We start from the raw sequence: 17135 nt of genomic DNA on the forward strand, positions 1-17135 counted from the left end.
ACCTACTTGAGAAAATGTCACACCAATAATATCTTCTGCTCCTTAGCCAACTTTGAATGCTTAAAAAGGAAAAAGCTCCAATATCAGTAGCATGACCGATTGTAATGGGGTGAATTTTGCAGGTCTCATTCAGGAACATCACCAGATAATACTGCACCACCACCTCCCCCTCCAAGGCCACAGCCATCTCATTCTAGATCATCATCTTTAGATATGAATCGGACCTTTACAGTCACCACAGGTAAGGGTTAGAGAATAATAGTATGTATTATCATGCGATTTTAATGTTAATTAAAGACACTATTTTATTTTCTCTTAATGCATCTTTTTTAACATTTATGGGAAGAAAATTTTGAATTTAAAAGGTATCAGATGAGAGGGAATTTTTTTTCTTAATGACTGTTTAATATGCGTTTGAATTTAAATGGTAAAGATGGGGACCCGAGAGATGCCACAAGAGATTTTAAAAGAATAGTGTGGAAATATCAAGGAAGCAGAAAGCCAGTAGGTCTTAAGTTAGTTAAGGTGACAAAGGAGAGAGGAATCAAAGCTTACTCCAAGGTTTTACTTTCTGTATAACTGGTCATTGTTATTATGTGATCAAAATAGAAATATTAGGACAGTGGGTGGTGATGTCCTGTTTGTACATTATGAGTTTAGAATAATGAGGAAAAGAAGAAATGATCAACAGGCCACTGGACTAAGAAAGATTGATGTATTATTTGAGAATCATTTACATAGAAATGACAGTGAAATACTAATTAAAAGAGGAAATGTAGGAAGAAAACCAAGAAGGTATGGTATTATGGAAATGGGGGTGGGATGTGGGAGGAGCATGTCAAGAGTGCCTTGTTCAGCAGAACAAGAGAAATGAGGTCTGAGAAAAGGCCATGAGATTTGGCTAGTAGGTCACATTTAGACAGTTATACAAGGTAATATATGCTTTCCAGTACTTATCAGACATTTTTAGAAATCTTTATCATTTGATCATTCAACCTGTTCTACTAGCAAAGTAATTATATATTTACTAAAAAGAAGACTTGTATATTCACACAGGACAACAACAGGCTGGAGTTGTTGCTCATCCTCCTGCAGTGCCTCCAAGACCACAGCCCTCACAGGTACTTCTCAGGCGTACTCATTACTAAACACAGTTATTACAGTGTTCATGATCACTTTGTCTGTTAGGTATTTGATTCTATTCTAGAATTATTTTGAAGATCGGGAATTAAATATTATTCTTAATGATCATTTAATTCAGGGAAAAATAAGTCTGATTTTGGAAAATAAGAAAGTGTTGGGTGACATTTGCATCCCTGCCAGGTTGAAATTGTTTTGATCTGCACACAAAACTGTTATGTTCCAGGATAGTCTAGATGATAGCTGTTAGTTTTATGTGACTAGACTACCTTTTACATGAATGAATTTAGTTGATTTTCTGAGTTATATTCTTAAAGTGGAGTTGGGTATTTAAAATACAGTTTAAAATACAGTTTCTTAATCATGAAAGATACTAAAATTTGAATATTCCAGCACTTATTTTATCTAAAGTGTGAGCAAAAATATTCTTAACTGCAGTTAAGCTGTAAAACCCAGGGAGTTGGTCTCTTGACTCCAGAAATGCCTAGTGAGGAAGGCACAACTGTATACAACAATTATAATAGAAGTGCTACAGTAGATACATTTATGAAATGCTTTAATACACTTTTACTGTCTAGTAAAGTCAGGGATCACATTGAAAATGTGTAAGTAAAATGAAGGAAGTAAGACCTACACACAAACTTGAAAGATAAAGTGTTATTTCTTCGAGAGAGGGCATTCCAGCCAGACAGAATGGCATCCACAAAGCCATAGGGGTGTGAGATAAGTCTGGCATAGTCTTCAAGGACTAAACAAGTTAGTACAACTGAAGTGCTGGGAAAGGAAACTGAAGAGGTGGAAATGGGGCAAAGCATCTCGTATCATTCTAAGAAGGTTAGAATTTCTTAAAGGAGATGGAAAGTTTTTAAAGGGTAAACGGAAGAGACCAGATTTATTCTGTAGCATTCTGTACTTCCTTTGTCATTAAACTTTTCTTACTCTCTTAATTCTTTGTTAACTTACCTCTCATCTTGCAATAGATTGTCAGCTTTATTGTTTTGTTCACTGTTAATATCCATAGTGCTTGACCAGAAGTAGATACTCAATAAATGTATTTTTTGATTGAAGATTTTAGGATTGATCTGGCAAAGAAGCAGAGGACAAATTGAAGGGAAGTGCACTGAAGTATTGAGAGAGTAGAGCACTGGTTTTCATACTTTAAAAATAACCTTTTTAAAACATAATGAAACATTTTTAAAAATAACTTGTTTAAAGAACAAACTTGTGCAGTAGCCCAATTTAAAAAATAGATGCAAGTGGAGAATCAGAGAGTAGGGCCAGACCCTCCCCTCTCCTTATGCACTTTCTTTGCAATAAGAATTTTGTAAAAGTATCTTTTTTTATTGAGGGATTGTCATCTTAATTTTTTTGTCTTATTCACTTATTTTTTTTTTTTTAGTGCTAAGTGTTACTGTAGCTCACCTCCCTGAATTTACAGATAATAAAACAGAGCACCTTTATAGTATTTCCAAAGAAAAAGAGGGTACTTTGTAATACTGATTCACTCAATGAGATGTTCGTTCCTTTGTTTTAAACCGTTGTATAGGCTCCTGGTCCCGTTGTGCATCGCCCAGTGGATGCCGATGGCCTAATAACTCACACTAGTACCTCACCTCAGCAGATACCAGAACAACCAAATTTTGCAGATTTCAGCCAATTTGAAGTATTTGCTGCATCAAATGTAAATGAAGAACAAGATGATGAAGCTGAGAAACATCCAGAGGTCTTGCCGGTCAGTTTTTAAGGGCTTTCCTAATTTTCTGCTGTCTCATAGCCTGTCTGCAAACAGAGGAACCCCTAAAAGAGCAGATATTAGAGAGTACATCAGTGAGCAAAATATTTGCTGCCATTTCTTTTAGAGGATATATAGCTGTTGTATGAAAAGCACAGCCATCTGGTCCTGGCTATAACACTGCTCTGGGGGTTGTATCTTAATGCTAAGTAGCTGTTTGTGTAGTTTGGTGAAGATTCCATGTAGCAACAGGCTGTGGTTACTAGAGCTACACTCAAGTTTGTATGAGACTATGTCACTTTAGTTAGATGGACTTACAGACTATATATAGGCTGCCAAAATTTAATCTCGACAGACAGTGTTATATGAGACTCTGTTTAATCCTCGTGGCAAGAACTCTAAGGATCCCTGATCTCACTAAACGTAAACATGAAATTGGAGGGACCAGAGGAATTATAGAATCTCAGTTCTGATTTTCTCAGCCCATAATGAGCCTTTCTGACAGATCCAGAAATCTACATATATTTGACATACTTTAGACAAAGGTTTCTTCTAGATCTGACCCATGAGAATTTCTCTACTAGGCATTTCTTCAAACCTGTAACTTCCTGCCTCGCAGTGGGGCCACTGGGAAGTACAAGTGTGCACAGCATTCTGGTACTCATGCCCCCAGGGTGGATGCATCCCCTCCCCAACCACAAGAACTTCCCAAACAGTGTTACAGCTGCATCCTCAGTCCTTCCCTACACTCTAAGATCTATTACCTTCCCTCTTCTCTGCCCTTCAGTGGTAGAGAATGGTCATTTTACAGGGTTTTCTTAAATTCATTCTCATCTTCATCTCAAATTCCTTATTGTCAGAATGAATATTTTAACATTTTACTCATTTGTTACATATATATTTATGCACAATTATATATTTTATATATATATGTAATAATATATTCATCTCTAGGTTGAAAAAGCTTCTGATTCTGCAAGTTCTCTTCGAGTTGCCAAAACAGATAGTAAAATTGAAGAAAAGACAGCTGCTAGTGCACCCGCCAATGTGGTATGCAAAAATTGTCTTTTATAATATTCATCATTTCGTACATATAAAATGTTATAAGAAGTCACTTATACTTTATAAGATTTTAAAGATGACAAAAATCTGCGAATAAAATTAGAGATCATCTAATCCATTCCATTGCCATTAATATATTTAATTTTTCTTAGAACAAGGTCTGCCTATTAAAAGTTCTAGGAGGCAATAGTCTATCTTAGTGTATGCCACAGGTTCTCAAAATTTATGTAGTATTACAGTCTTTCAGGTACTAAAGTAGAACTTCCTTATTGGTCAAATTTAATTTATTTTTAAGTAGAATAGGGAAAATTATCGACCCTATAACGTTAATGTTATACACAGTGCTCTTTAACTGTTTGAGAGAGAATTTTTTCTCCAACATTTTATGAAAATTTTTAAACATACAGGAAAGTTGAATTTTACATTCAACTTTAATCCTCGTGGCAAGAACTCTAGGGAAGTTGAATGTATATCAGTGTAAAATTGAGTGTACCATTAATATTTTACCATACTTGCTTTATCACATATCTCTCCATTCTTACATGTTTGAGTTATTCTTATCTGTCATTTGCATTTCCAAGTAAATTATAGATATCAGTACATTTTCCCCTTGAGAGAAAAATTTGGGTAATTTTTTTTTCCTGTTTCATCCAGACAGTCTTAATAATTATTAAAATAGCATGTGTTTCTGAAAGTGCTTAAATTCTACTTTTTGGAAACTTTATTTTGTACTACATTAGTAGTTCTGTGACTATTTTATTTTTGTCAGCTCATGGCAACAAATTAAAAATAGCGCTTAACCAAAGAGATGGCAGTTAGGTCTTCTTTTTATTTATTAACGGGTCAAATCGGGTTATTGTAAATACTAAAATACCGTATTTAATTCTGTTGAAGACAGATTCACAGTTTTCAACAAAATGTCCACTCATTTTTAAGAGTTGTAATTATTGTACATCTTAGTGAAGGGTTTTTAAGAATTCTCTAACTTTTTACTTCTTTATAAATTACTTTATCCATTATGACGATATATTCTTGTATTTTTGAGTAGGAAATTCTGTGGCGATAATAGATGCATATTTCTGGAGGTTCCCTTTTATATTTATTGAACAGATATATATACTGACTATGTATCATATTATGTTAAATCTGTTAATATTACAGTCTTGAGTCAGATGCAGGCCACAAGGAACTGATGTTTATTTTACCTTTTTTAAAAAATTGTCTAGTGAGGTACATTGATGATTGTGATGCCAACTAGGAACATCCTTTCCTGTTGTAATTTGTTAGCTGTTGATTCAAATTATAAATTGTTTTAAAATAGGACAAGTAACTTTTAATTTTTGGAGAATAAGCGCCTTAATGAAAGAAATGATGCTGACAAAATGCTAAGCAACAATGAATGTCTTCAAGAAATGCTCATTATTAATGGAATTCTTGTCTTCTAGAGCAAAGGTACAACACCTCTTGCTCCACCACCTAAACCTGTTCGAAGAAGATTAAAATCAGAAGATGAATTAAGGCCAGAAGTCGATGAACATACACAAAAGACAGGTGTCTTAGCTGCTCTTCTTGCATCACAGCCCTCTATTCCTAGGTAATCAAATCAATTCCTAAACACATTTAATTACTAGGAATAAAGAGCACAGCAGTTAAAAATATCAAATGGAAAGAAATTATGGTTAGATTAGTTCTTTAGTTCAGCAAAGGTTCTTTACTGTTGCTCTTTAAGAGTTTTCTCATTTACGAGTTGCTAGAATATTCCCAGTTTTTTCCCTTTCTTATTATTAAGTTCAATTCCAGTTCCATTTTAATACAATATTGCAAACCCGGGAGCAAACATAAAAAAATTAGTAGTGTAGAGTAACACTGATATTTTAACTATCGTTCTAGACCCAGAATTGGCAGACTTGGGCTCATGGGCCAAATTCAGCCTATGGCCTGTTTTGTAAATCCCTTGAGCTGTGGCTTTTATATTTTTGTAAAAAAGAGAGTGAGAAAGAAGAGAAGGAGAAAAGAAACAAACAAACAAAAAAGAATATGCAGCAGAAACCATATGGCCTTCAAAGAGTAAAGTATTTACTACCTGGCCATTTACAAGAAAAGTTTGCTGATAACCTGTTCCAGACCACTTTAAACTCAGGTGGTTCTATAGAATGGTAATAATTAAAACAATTATAAGTAAGCTTCTGAAGCTTAGATACTTACTTTTGGCCACTGAAATTGAACAAGTGAGGTTAAGCTATGCTAATAAGGCAAAAGATGCTTCCTCTGCCTTGTAGTTTAAAGATGGATCAGGGAAGAATGGAGAGAATTTAAAGAAATGAAGGTAATTTTTCACCCTCTTTATCTTCTCAGGTCTGTTGGGAAAGATAAGAAAGCTATTCAGGCATCAATTAGACGCAATAAGGAAACCAACACAGTTTTGGCCAGATTGAATAGTGAATTGCAGCAACAATTAAAGGTAATGTAGTTTCTGAATATTTGGGAAGTTCCATGGACTTAGCACGTCAGAGTTGAACTGGGACTTTGCAGTGATCCAGCAATTCCTACGGTAGTATGAAACTCCATGTAGCAAGAGACGCGTGTATCTAAATTGTTTAATGCACCTTTGAATCTTTTAATATTAACAGGAATTTTTTTGTACCCAATTCTGATATGATTGTCTTACCCTACATATATAAAGGGCATCACTAATCCTATAATGTTCCTCAGCCTTCATAATGAAACCCAAGAGAAGAAACATTGGTACCTCCAAGATCATGTACATGGCTATCCAGATTCTGTTTAATTCTAAGATGATTTGAGTATTGTTGTCTTATCCTTTTATCAAGATAACTCAGATTCTATTAAAGAGACTTAAACAGTTCTAAAGAAGAAAAGGGACGGGGTGGGGGGAATCAGATCTTCTTGCATTTGGAAAAGATAAGCCTTAAATAGAAGTGTTTATCGCCAGTGTGTACTCCTCTATCATCTATACTTGAGAGGAATGGGTTTATTTTTCTCTAGCCATAATTTCTTTTAACTCCTGTGAATAAAAATTAACAGCCAGAATCATTTACGGTTCAACGTTATTAAGCATTTATGTCTTATAAACCAGTGGTTCTCAAACAATGTGTATTCAGGTAATCTGGGGTCATATTAAATGCAGATCCTGATTCTTATTAGGTATGGAGTGGAACCCGAGAGTTTGCATTTCTAATAAGCTCCCAGGTGTTGGAGATGCTGCTGGACTTTTGGCCCCACTTTGGGTGCTGTGTTGTAAATCACAAAGATTAGGAGAAAAGAGTCTGTGGAAATGTAAAATGAATGCAGAGTTAGGTCATTCCCATAACATTTTGTTCATAGCCCTCATCCAGCATTTATCACAGTCCTGGAATTATTATGTGTGGCACTTCAGTCTCTGTCCTACTAAACTAACTCAAATCATAATTTCTGTTTAGGGTGACCAGGTAACTTATTGTCCAAACCAAGATACTTTTGAGGAAGAAAGAGGCGGGGATGTGTTAATACTTAGACCAGGACATTAGTAGTAAATTGGAATTGTCCTAGAAACTTGTAAATTTTTGTCTCTGTCCCCCAAACCTAGCACATGTTAGGTCTCTAGGGTTCCCAGACCCAATTCCAACGTTGGGAGGTGTTCCCCACACACCAACAAACAATTCTCAGACACCAACACAATTCAACTGAATTCTGACACTATCTGTCCAGAGATAGCATTAGATTCCACAGGTTAAGAATTCAGTCTACAAGAGAGCCCCTCACAACACACTTCAGATGCCATCCACAAGCCCAGGCTCTTACCTGTGCTTCTGACCAACCAGCTATAGATGGGAGATTCCAGTGATGCCCTCCAGCTAAGAATGCCGACCACAAATCCAAGTTGTTACCTGTACTGCTGACCAACTGCTGTAAATCAGGTTCCTACAACCCCCTCCTTGGGTGTGAGTAGTTTTCTAGAAAAGCTCACAGAAGTCAGAGAAATGTGTTACTACATCACTGGTTTATAAAAGGTTATAACTCAGGAACAGTCAGATGGAACAGATGTATGGGGCAAGGTATGTGGGAAGTGGGCGCAGAGCTTCTGTGCCCTCTCCAGGGTATCACTCTCCCTGCATCTACACCAGTTCCCCAGTTGGAAGCTCTCCAAATCCTGTCCTTTGGGGTTTTTAAGGGAAGCTTCATTACATAGGCATGAGTGATCAGATCACTGGCCATTGGCTCTTGATTCAACCTCCAGCCCTTCTCCCCTCCTTGAGGTAGGGAGTGGGACTGAAAGTTCCAGTCCTCTGATTGCTTGGTTGGTTCTCTTGGCAACCAGTCCCCAATTTTGGGGTGCTTTCCAAAAGTCACTTCATTAACATAAGACTCCCCTCCCTTGGGAAATTCTTAGGGTTTTAGAAGCTGGAGCTGTGTAGGAAGACCAGATATATGTGAGAAGTATAGTTGGGTCATCTGAATGACCAAATGTATGTTTCTTACAAATCACAATATTACATTAGGCATTTGATAAATGTCTGTTGAATGGATGATATTCTTGTATAACTCTGATCAAAGAAGATACTTTGTAGCTGTTCTATAATTATAGATATAGTCCATTGAAAAGGACGAATATAAAACTAAAGAAAAGCTTTTTAGTATAATACTGAAGATGAAAATTTTTTTAATGTGTGTTTTTCTGAAGAACTAAAGAAAACCATAGAAACATGGATATAGGAGCTATTTTAAAAATCACTTTTGTCATCACTGAGAATAAAAAATAGGAAGTATGGTAACCAATAGGAAGAGGTAGTTGTGGTTAAAGCATGATTGAGAAAAAGGAAAAAAAGGAAAGATAAATTAGAATTTTCTGGCTATCTGAAAAGACTGCTCACAATCAACAATGATTAGAAATTCTAATTGCAAAATAAATTTTTTCATGAAACTGAAACTCACAATGGGGTTCAGGAGTTACTGTGACCAGATGTGATCACCAGGGAAAGAATCTATGTTAATTGACTCATCTACAGTTACTGCAGGGAGTATGCTTCGTGCAAGATTCATACATTAATATCCATCATTTGCAAATATTGGCTTTTCTAATAGTTAAACAAAACATTTTATTACGCTAATATAATAAGAAAAACATTTGAGTTATTAAATATTTTAATATTACATACACATAAAGAAACTACATTTCTAAAGTAAAGTATCTTTTTAAATCTGAACAGCTGTCCTTTTGTCTTCTTAACCAATTTAAGTTGTTTTCTTGATGCAAAGCTGTTAGATGTGCCATCATTTTTATATACATTGAAACTTAACTTGGCTTTGCATCTTTTTCAGGATGTTCTTGAGGAGAGAATTTCCCTGGAAGTTCAACTGGAACAACTTCGACCATTCTCTCACCTATAAGCCAATTGCCGTTAACTGTGAACATACCCATTTTTAAGCAGTTTTGGGTTCGAGCCAATTTGGAGACCCAAACATTCAGCTCACTGCTTAATTCAACATTAAATTTTATGATTCTGTTTTGCCCTATATGTTCACCATTGTATTTAAGTACCTTTTATTTTTTAATTTCAACAATAAATGGGTCAGGATGACTTTTTCTGGAGGGTATATTGTGTTTGTTGACATAACCCACCCATGTTATTTCATAGCATCAGGAATACAGAACATTAGTCCATTAGACTTATGTGATCAAAACTTCACACAATTTGATTTACAGAATGGGCTCCTCTATACATCTCAAGCACAGACTCAGGAATAATTTGTAAAAAGAGACAAAATTAAGTAAACTCAATTTGTCTTTTAGGTTAAATGTTTCACATAAAGCACCTATATTTGTTTTGTGAAAATCTTTAAACCTATATTTGTTTTGTGAAAATCTTTAAAATTAGTTTCCTATTTAATTTTTAATTTGAAAGAACTATATTGGATGAGCATTCTTCACCCATAAGCTCTGCAGTAATCATCATTCTTCTGGCATCATGTGGTACTTTTTCAGACTTTTCCATGTCAACATGAGGGTCAGATTCTATATTTTCTTTATGAAAATTTGATCAGTTTCACCAGTGACCTAAAATTTTTATGCATGAGATTTTAATTTAGCAGCAAACTTATGAAATAGCTGTGAAGACAGACCTTTCTTAATTGTACCCTAAAAATGAAGGGAAAGTTTTCAAACAACATAAATACCATCCACTTGCTGCAAACATCGCTACTTCTTGCATGATTTATGCACTTAACTCTCAACAAAAAGCTTACACTCATCAGTCTCTACAGAGATCATTTTTCAAGTAATATGTTTTAAACTTCTGAGGACATTATTCACAAAATAAATGGAAATTCCTTACGATTTTTAGTTTACCTTCGACTATCTTGTCACTTATTCTTTCCCACATAGACAGGTTTTTCCTATTAACAAAGAGTGTGATGTGTGTCCTAGTCAGGATGATACAGTCTTAGGATTTGTTTTATACCATTTTGGTCACATTTGTAAATTTTCATTCATTGCTGACTAACAGCAGATGTTCCCTTTAATGGTTTATTTTGTCTATAGGACCATAAATGTAAAACTGCATGGATATATCATACAGAATCAAAAGAGTAATTTTACACTAATAAAACAGCCTAATATTTTAAGTTTTGTACAGTTTTTAACAATTTAAATTTTTAAGAATTAGAAGAAATTTATATTTTCATCGTTGAAAAAAGAAAATGTTTAAAATGTTCACAATCCTAAACTGTACTAATAGATTTTATTACCTTAAAGGAGAATATGAAGCAAAAAGGAAACTGACAACAGAATGCTTCCAAGATTAATGTAATTTTTATCTACCATTAACTAAATAAAATGTTATTACTACATATATCAGCTAAAGTTTCCAAGTGGCTAACAGGTTATAGCTTCAGTTTGTTAAATAATTAAAAGAAGGCTTTAAAGGTTCAGAAAATTACTCCACCTATTTTGCTGTTTCTCTGTTTTGAAACAGATTTGTTTTAATTTCTTCATTTTTATGCATCTAAATTCCATTACAGGCAAGTTTTGCTACACTTCCGTTTATTTTTGTTTTTTGGAAGTTTCAGGGTTTTTCTGACAGCTTTCTAATTTTAACAATGTCACAAATTTTTAAAGTTTCTGATTTGGATGGTCTAAGAATTTAATTTTGCAACCAAAGAACACAAAAATTACAGAAAACTTTTTAGTACTTGATAGTGCTATATTTTTAATGCTCTCTGGAAGAGTACATTTATATTAAGGGTATATGTGACAAGTTTTTGAGTAAATTGCCATTTATGTTTATACATTTTTAAATCAGTATTTCATGAAAATGTTAAAGATGATTGGAAAATCAACAAATTAAAATGTTTCTAGATGGATCATTTAAGAAACACTTTTCATTCTGATTTTTTTATTAGATCATGAAACAAAACTTTATAATATCCTTGTTATGTCATAGGTTTTGTCATTCAAGTAACTCTATATAAATACTGTCCATGAAAAGTAACTACTAAGAGGTGGTTCAGCCTCACTTCTCCATAGCACTTCTGATTGCACTTTGGAGTACCGCGAACCACAGGAACTTATCATCCTCGACTTCTGTAGCACAAATCCATTCATGGTTTGGACCTTGAAGAATAAATGCATTCTTGACATCTGTAAAAATATTCGAGGTACACTAATTAATATTTGCAGGTAATAAAAGGAGAAAATGTTTTAAAATTCAAGAATTAACCAAATCTTTAAAAAAAATTTTGAAAATGAATTCAAACAGATACAAAATATTTTTAAAGAAATTCAGATACAATTCCAGTTTAGTCTATAACTCCCCAAAATTACTGAATAATTCAAATGTTATAACCTAGAATAATCTTGTCTTTGTAATAAGCAATTATGTTTAAAGAATAAGTGATAGATAATGTAATATTCTTTAATTCCTTGTCTTAGCCACTCCAGAAGGAACTGGAATCAGTAAAGGTATTTACTGAGAGTTGTAGAAGAGAGATGCTGAGAGCTAGACCTAGACCTAGACAACCTTGGTATGAGGGCCAGTGATAGAATTAAGCCATCTACTTAGCTGAATGCCCACTGTCAGGTTACATAATGATGTTTTAACATAGGGCATAGCTGATTAAGGGGAGATGAAAGGAGACACTTTTTAAACATAACCAGCGGTTATAAGTAACACCTATTTTGTCTGTCTTCTAGGTGGAAATATTTATTCCCACATATTTGGTGTTCATTTTTTCTCAGGCCCAGATTTAAAATGGGGTGGAAGCTAATTATAAGCAGTCCTTTTAAGATTAATACATTCTCTGAGGTCTTGGTTCCAGCTTTAACTTTAAATCCTGTCTTTATATGCAGTGAAAAAATATTGGAATGAGAGTGCTATATTTAAGTTGTCTAGCCTAACAAATATAGGAAAGATACATAGATCCTTAGAAAGTAGAGGGTAAGAATAACTAAAAATAGGCACAGTACATTTAGGTTTAAGTAGGAATTTCTTTGTAACATGATATTTCTATTGATATTTCTAATGAAACGATTATTACTAAACATCCTTTACTCTCAAATATAAAACTAAGGAAGAAAAGATATAGTCAAATCTGTAATACTTAACCGTAGTAGAATGGAAATAGATAAAAATCTTAAATCATCACATCAACAGAGTAAAGAGTAGTGTTTAAGGACTCCAGCTCTTCCTGTCAAACTGCTTCAAAGAATCCCTTATGATGATGTGGGGTCATGCCTCCCTTCATGAATTTTGAAAACTTTTATTACTATCCAGGGTGCATGTTTGACAATGCCAGCATTCCTTTCTTTTGCTATTTCAGGTAGATGAAAATTTAATGAAATCTTAAAAATATTTGGGGAATTATTTGCAAACTGCAAATTATAATCCCAGTCCTTTTCTATTTTAATAGTTAATAGGCTTTACATAATATAGCTTTCAAAAGGTATTTAACTCTTGGAAGGAAAAGAATACATACATTTGGAATCTGGAATATCTTCTACGAGTAACCTATGAAGGGCCACTGATGCAATGAACTGGTAGGTTGATTTTGAAGTCCTTTCAAATGGAGTATGAGAGGTGCCCCGACTAGAAACAAGCAGTACATCGTTGAAGAGGAAAAGACTGAGATCGTGGGTATGTTCGTAAAACCTGTGTTAAAATGGAGAAGGGCAGTTTTAGAAGGGTTACATATACATGTATGTGAGCTTTGTTACACAATTCACTGTCTCTATATTACAAGCCAATAGTCAGGACTTTTGCTCCACTACAGCCCTTTTGAATGGCTTATTGAAGTTTTTGGTATAGTTTACCTCCTGGATTGAGTAGTCCCTTACCTGTCTCTAGAGACCAATACTGTGGGTGGGGTGGGCCTTGGTTCCTGGTAGTGATTTGAGCTTGCCCATTGGACAGTATTTATTCAATGTGAGGAAAATTAACATTAAACTTTCCCTCCTTGATGACATGAATCATGCTAAAGCTGTATTTTTTTAACTTTTGTCAAGTTTAGTATTTTGTGTTTAATGTATTTGAGCAATCTTGGGGAAAAAGCATTTTGGTTTCATCTTTAAAGGGTAACGAGTTGGGGTGGAGAAAAGCAGGAGAACCAGTGTGGCCCTAGGTATCTTAAGTAGAAAGCAAGGAATAGAAAAGCATTTAACTTATGTAGGAAATAGAAATGTCTCATTTTGATTGGGTGGAAATTGGCATGTGACTTAGTATACCTCTTCAGTATGAAAGGTTAGAATTAAGTAGTGCTTCATTCTCACCGAAGTTGCTACCATGATCAAACGTAGGCATATTTACCAATAGGCAAAATGTGGTATCCTCAATCTCCATCTATTATCCACTTTGTTGTCTGTCATCGGAGCCAGGTCAGGGTGTTTGGTGGTTTCATTGCACTCTAGTACGGGTTTATGTTGTGTGAGTAAACAAGAGCATCAAGTTGCGTGCTATGGAGGAACTCAGGGGAGCCCCAACCCACCCGGAGTGGCTAAGTGAAGCAAGCTCTATGTTTTGATGGAAAATAACTTAAAAAATTATTTTCCCTTAGAAGCATCAAGCAACCCTTAGTTACCCTAAGAAAGGGGGTCAATTTACTGGCTTGTTCAGAGGAATCCACACAGTTTTAATAAATGCTAAAATGACATCAGTCCATACTATTCAGCAAAATGGAACAAGTCTGCTATAGTTTAAATTCTTAATGCCATTCTAGAAGAGTTTTTAGTTGCTTACCTATTGCATCAGCCAGTCGGAGAGATGAAGTACGTAACTTCTATAAATACATAAAACTTTAAAAAGAACTTTCAGAACCTAACCTTTGGCATGAATACACAACAGTAGACCATTAGTTCTGTGAACTAACATGAGCCAAAACTCTGGCCGTCATCATCCACACTCTGACTGGTAGATCATAGTGGCTTTTGGGTTTCCCAGGATAAGAGTCAATTCAGAGCTGGAGTCCCGCATCCCTGAGAAGTCTGGGTTTTTCCCATTTTCTAAAGCGTAGTTGCTGTGGTAAATGATTGTAGGTCCCTTTGGATAGAGCTAAAAGGAAAGTTAACTATGCATTTGTGGCATTATGGTAGGGTTTTTTTCCTCAAGAGGACTCTGGGTCTGAGAAGTGGATGGCTCCATTTGGTGATTCAAGGCTCTGTTCACCAACCCTAGAGGGCTCCACTTTTGTACCTTTGGGGACCCCCATTGGAAGGGAAAAAAGCATACTAAAAATCAGCAAGCTTAGTCACACCTGCTGGTCTAATCAGTAGTTAGAGCACTGAAACCTGGTTTTGAATAATTCTAGACCAGCACTTGTTCTGTGACCTTAGACAACTTAAGTGCAGATTCCCCATCTGTGACATGGCTGCAGTCCTCCCTTCCTCAAATGACTCTAAACATTATATCAAATGAGAGAAGTTAAAATGTGGTAAACTGTAAAGCCTTATACTCATGTGAGTCGATATTGTATGTATAAATATAAGCAGAGTTTCCTCTAAGTAGAAATCTCTAATGAAAATCATGGGAATGGCATTTCTTGGATTTTGTGTTATTTTCTAAAATGACAGAAATCAAGGTTGCAGGCTACATATGGTGATACCTTTTGGAATATAAACCGGTTTTGTATTTACTTAATTTCAAATACTAATGTAAAATTGTTTATATTTATTCTTGGTAAATCACTGATATGGTACCTATTTATATATAAACACCTCATAATTAGAGTGTAAATAATTAGTATTCTCACATTATCCTCAAATTCTCAAATGTGCTCCGTGTTGTTAAAACACGGAAGACAGATGTGTAAATCCTAGTAATTGCGATTTCTAGATTCTGGTTGGACATGTAAAGAGCTTGGAAGTAAGTCATCACTTCCATCATCTCGACAAAAAAAGCTAAAAAACTCAGAATCAATAACTCTCCTTAGATCTGTAAACAAAAATCTGGAGATACCTTTTTAAAGAAATTTTTTAAAGAGTTTGTTTATTCAGGTAATGATATGAAAATCAGGTAACATAGTCCTTGGCATGAACTGAGAATACATTCCAAATTGAGGGGATAGATTAGGGTTTATAAAGGCAAAAGTTGTAAGGAGCTGATGATCAAAGAGGTGGGTTGCTAGGGGAAACAAGATCATAAACCTACATCACTTGTTTTCTGATTGGTGGGGGCAACTAGACTTTCAATGGTCGGCTGACTCTGATCAAGCAAGTGGAGTCTTGAAGTGGGAACAATGGGTAATATATGATTAAACATTTATCAAGTCCTACTGTCAGCCCAGGCCTGTAGAACAAAAAGGCTGTTTTGGATCACAGTTATAGTACAGGCAGTATTATTTAACAATGATGCAAGGAGTACAATTTATCAAATAGTGCAATCAGCGTGGGGGAAGGGAGTCTGCTGGCTCTGCAAAATGGCAAAGTTATGCTCTACAAGCAGCTTCAGAACTCGAGCTGCAAAAAAAAATTTAGGCCACAAGTAAGTAAAGTTATTCTAAGTCCTCAGATCCAGCAGAAAATCAAGGTCACCAGATAGACCACTACCCTAAAAGCTGGAGAGACAGGTGGACAGAGAATCACAGTTTACTGGAAGCAGAAACTGCACTGGAGCCAGCATCAGGTAAGAATATTTAAAGGGTAATTGACTAATTGCTAGAGACTGTGAGCTAGTTAAGCAATTAAAAGCTCTGGAGGCTTAGCCTTAGAGGGATCCCCTTCCTACTTGCATGAGTTTTACTTCCAGGAGGCCCATCAGGTTCTTACTGTGAAGATCTAAGAAAAATTCTCATTCTTTCCTATAGGTAGGGGAAAAGTAACCATTCTGAAATATGTCCAGAGAGTTCTATTCCTAAAAACAGCCTGCCCTCAAAGGAAACTATTTACCAGAACTTAGACAACATGAAGGGAAATACCCAGCTCCAGATCCCTCTAGCCCTCCTGTCTTGTCTTAGAGGTGAAAAACAAAAAAGGAGAAGCATTCGAGAAGGGCATAGGCCAGGGGCACAGGGTCACAAAAAAACTGAGACCAAGTCATAGGGCTGTAGAACTCTTACCTCTCCCATCATGTCTTACTGTCACATCAACAAGATTCCTTATAGTGACAAGGGATTACAGCTGAAAAGAATTGCAAGGCTCAGACCCTATTTAAGGGATCTCTAGAAAACCCAGTGACAACACGGGAGACAAAAACTAGGACACCAGAGAAAACAGAAGCCTCTGATGCCATAGCTAAAATGAACAGTATAATACAGGCTAACATCTAGCCAGGTAAACATAAAACCCTACGCTAAAGACATACTTACCTCAGTTCCTTTTACCCAATACATCATTTCTGACTTTTAACAAAAAACTACAAGGCATGCTAAGAATCAAGATAACAGTCTGCTAAGACAGGACAAGCCTCAAAGCCAGACACGGATATGGTAGAGATTTTGTAGTTATCTCACCAGGAATTTAAAATAAGTATGATAAATAAGTTAAAGACTTTAATGGAAAAAGTGGACAGCCTGCAAGAACAAGTGGGTAATATAAATACAGAGATAGAAAGAATAAAGAGAAATTCCAGAAATCAGAAACACTAAAACAGATGAATAATGCCTTTGAGAGAGGTCATCATCAGATTGTACATAGTCAAGGAGAGAATCAGCGAGCCTGAAGATATGTCAAAAGAAACTTAACAAACTGAAAAGAAAAAGAAAAAAAAAAGAACAGAAC

General features: G+C 35.3%; 2 protein-coding genes across 7 annotated transcripts in view; one reads left to right on the forward strand and one right to left on the reverse strand.

The window, feature by feature from the left end:
• REPS1 (RALBP1 associated Eps domain containing 1) overlaps nucleotides 1–9524 on the forward strand; it is a 73367-nt gene extending 63843 nt beyond the window's left edge. For all 6 annotated transcript variants that reach the window (XM_011356146.1, XM_011356147.1, XM_023528380.1 and 3 more), the window contains 7 exons: nucleotides 123–241; nucleotides 1057–1121; nucleotides 2687–2872; nucleotides 3827–3922; nucleotides 5380–5528; nucleotides 6290–6395; nucleotides 9254–9524. In XM_011356146.1, the coding sequence (XP_011354448.1) occupies nucleotides 123–241; nucleotides 1057–1121; nucleotides 2687–2872; nucleotides 3827–3922; nucleotides 5380–5528; nucleotides 6290–6395; nucleotides 9254–9322 (790 nt within the window). In that variant the 3' untranslated portion in view covers nucleotides 9323–9524. The remainder of the gene's footprint in view (nucleotides 1–122; nucleotides 242–1056; nucleotides 1122–2686; nucleotides 2873–3826; nucleotides 3923–5379; nucleotides 5529–6289; nucleotides 6396–9253) is intronic.
• An 872-nt stretch (nucleotides 9525–10396) lies between these two features.
• The window catches only part of ECT2L (epithelial cell transforming 2 like), a 75908-nt gene continuing 69169 nt past the window's right edge, over nucleotides 10397–17135 (reverse strand). The window contains 2 exon segments of the mRNA XM_023528383.1: nucleotides 10397–11570; nucleotides 12905–13077. Of these exon segments, the coding sequence (XP_023384151.1) occupies nucleotides 11443–11570; nucleotides 12905–13077 (301 nt within the window). The 3' untranslated portion in view covers nucleotides 10397–11442.

The sequence above is a fragment of the Pteropus vampyrus genome, unplaced genomic scaffold (genome assembly GCF_000151845.1).
Source record: "Pteropus vampyrus isolate Shadow unplaced genomic scaffold, Pvam_2.0 Scaffold24, whole genome shotgun sequence".
Classification (NCBI taxonomy): Eukaryota; Metazoa; Chordata; class Mammalia; order Chiroptera; family Pteropodidae; genus Pteropus; species Pteropus vampyrus.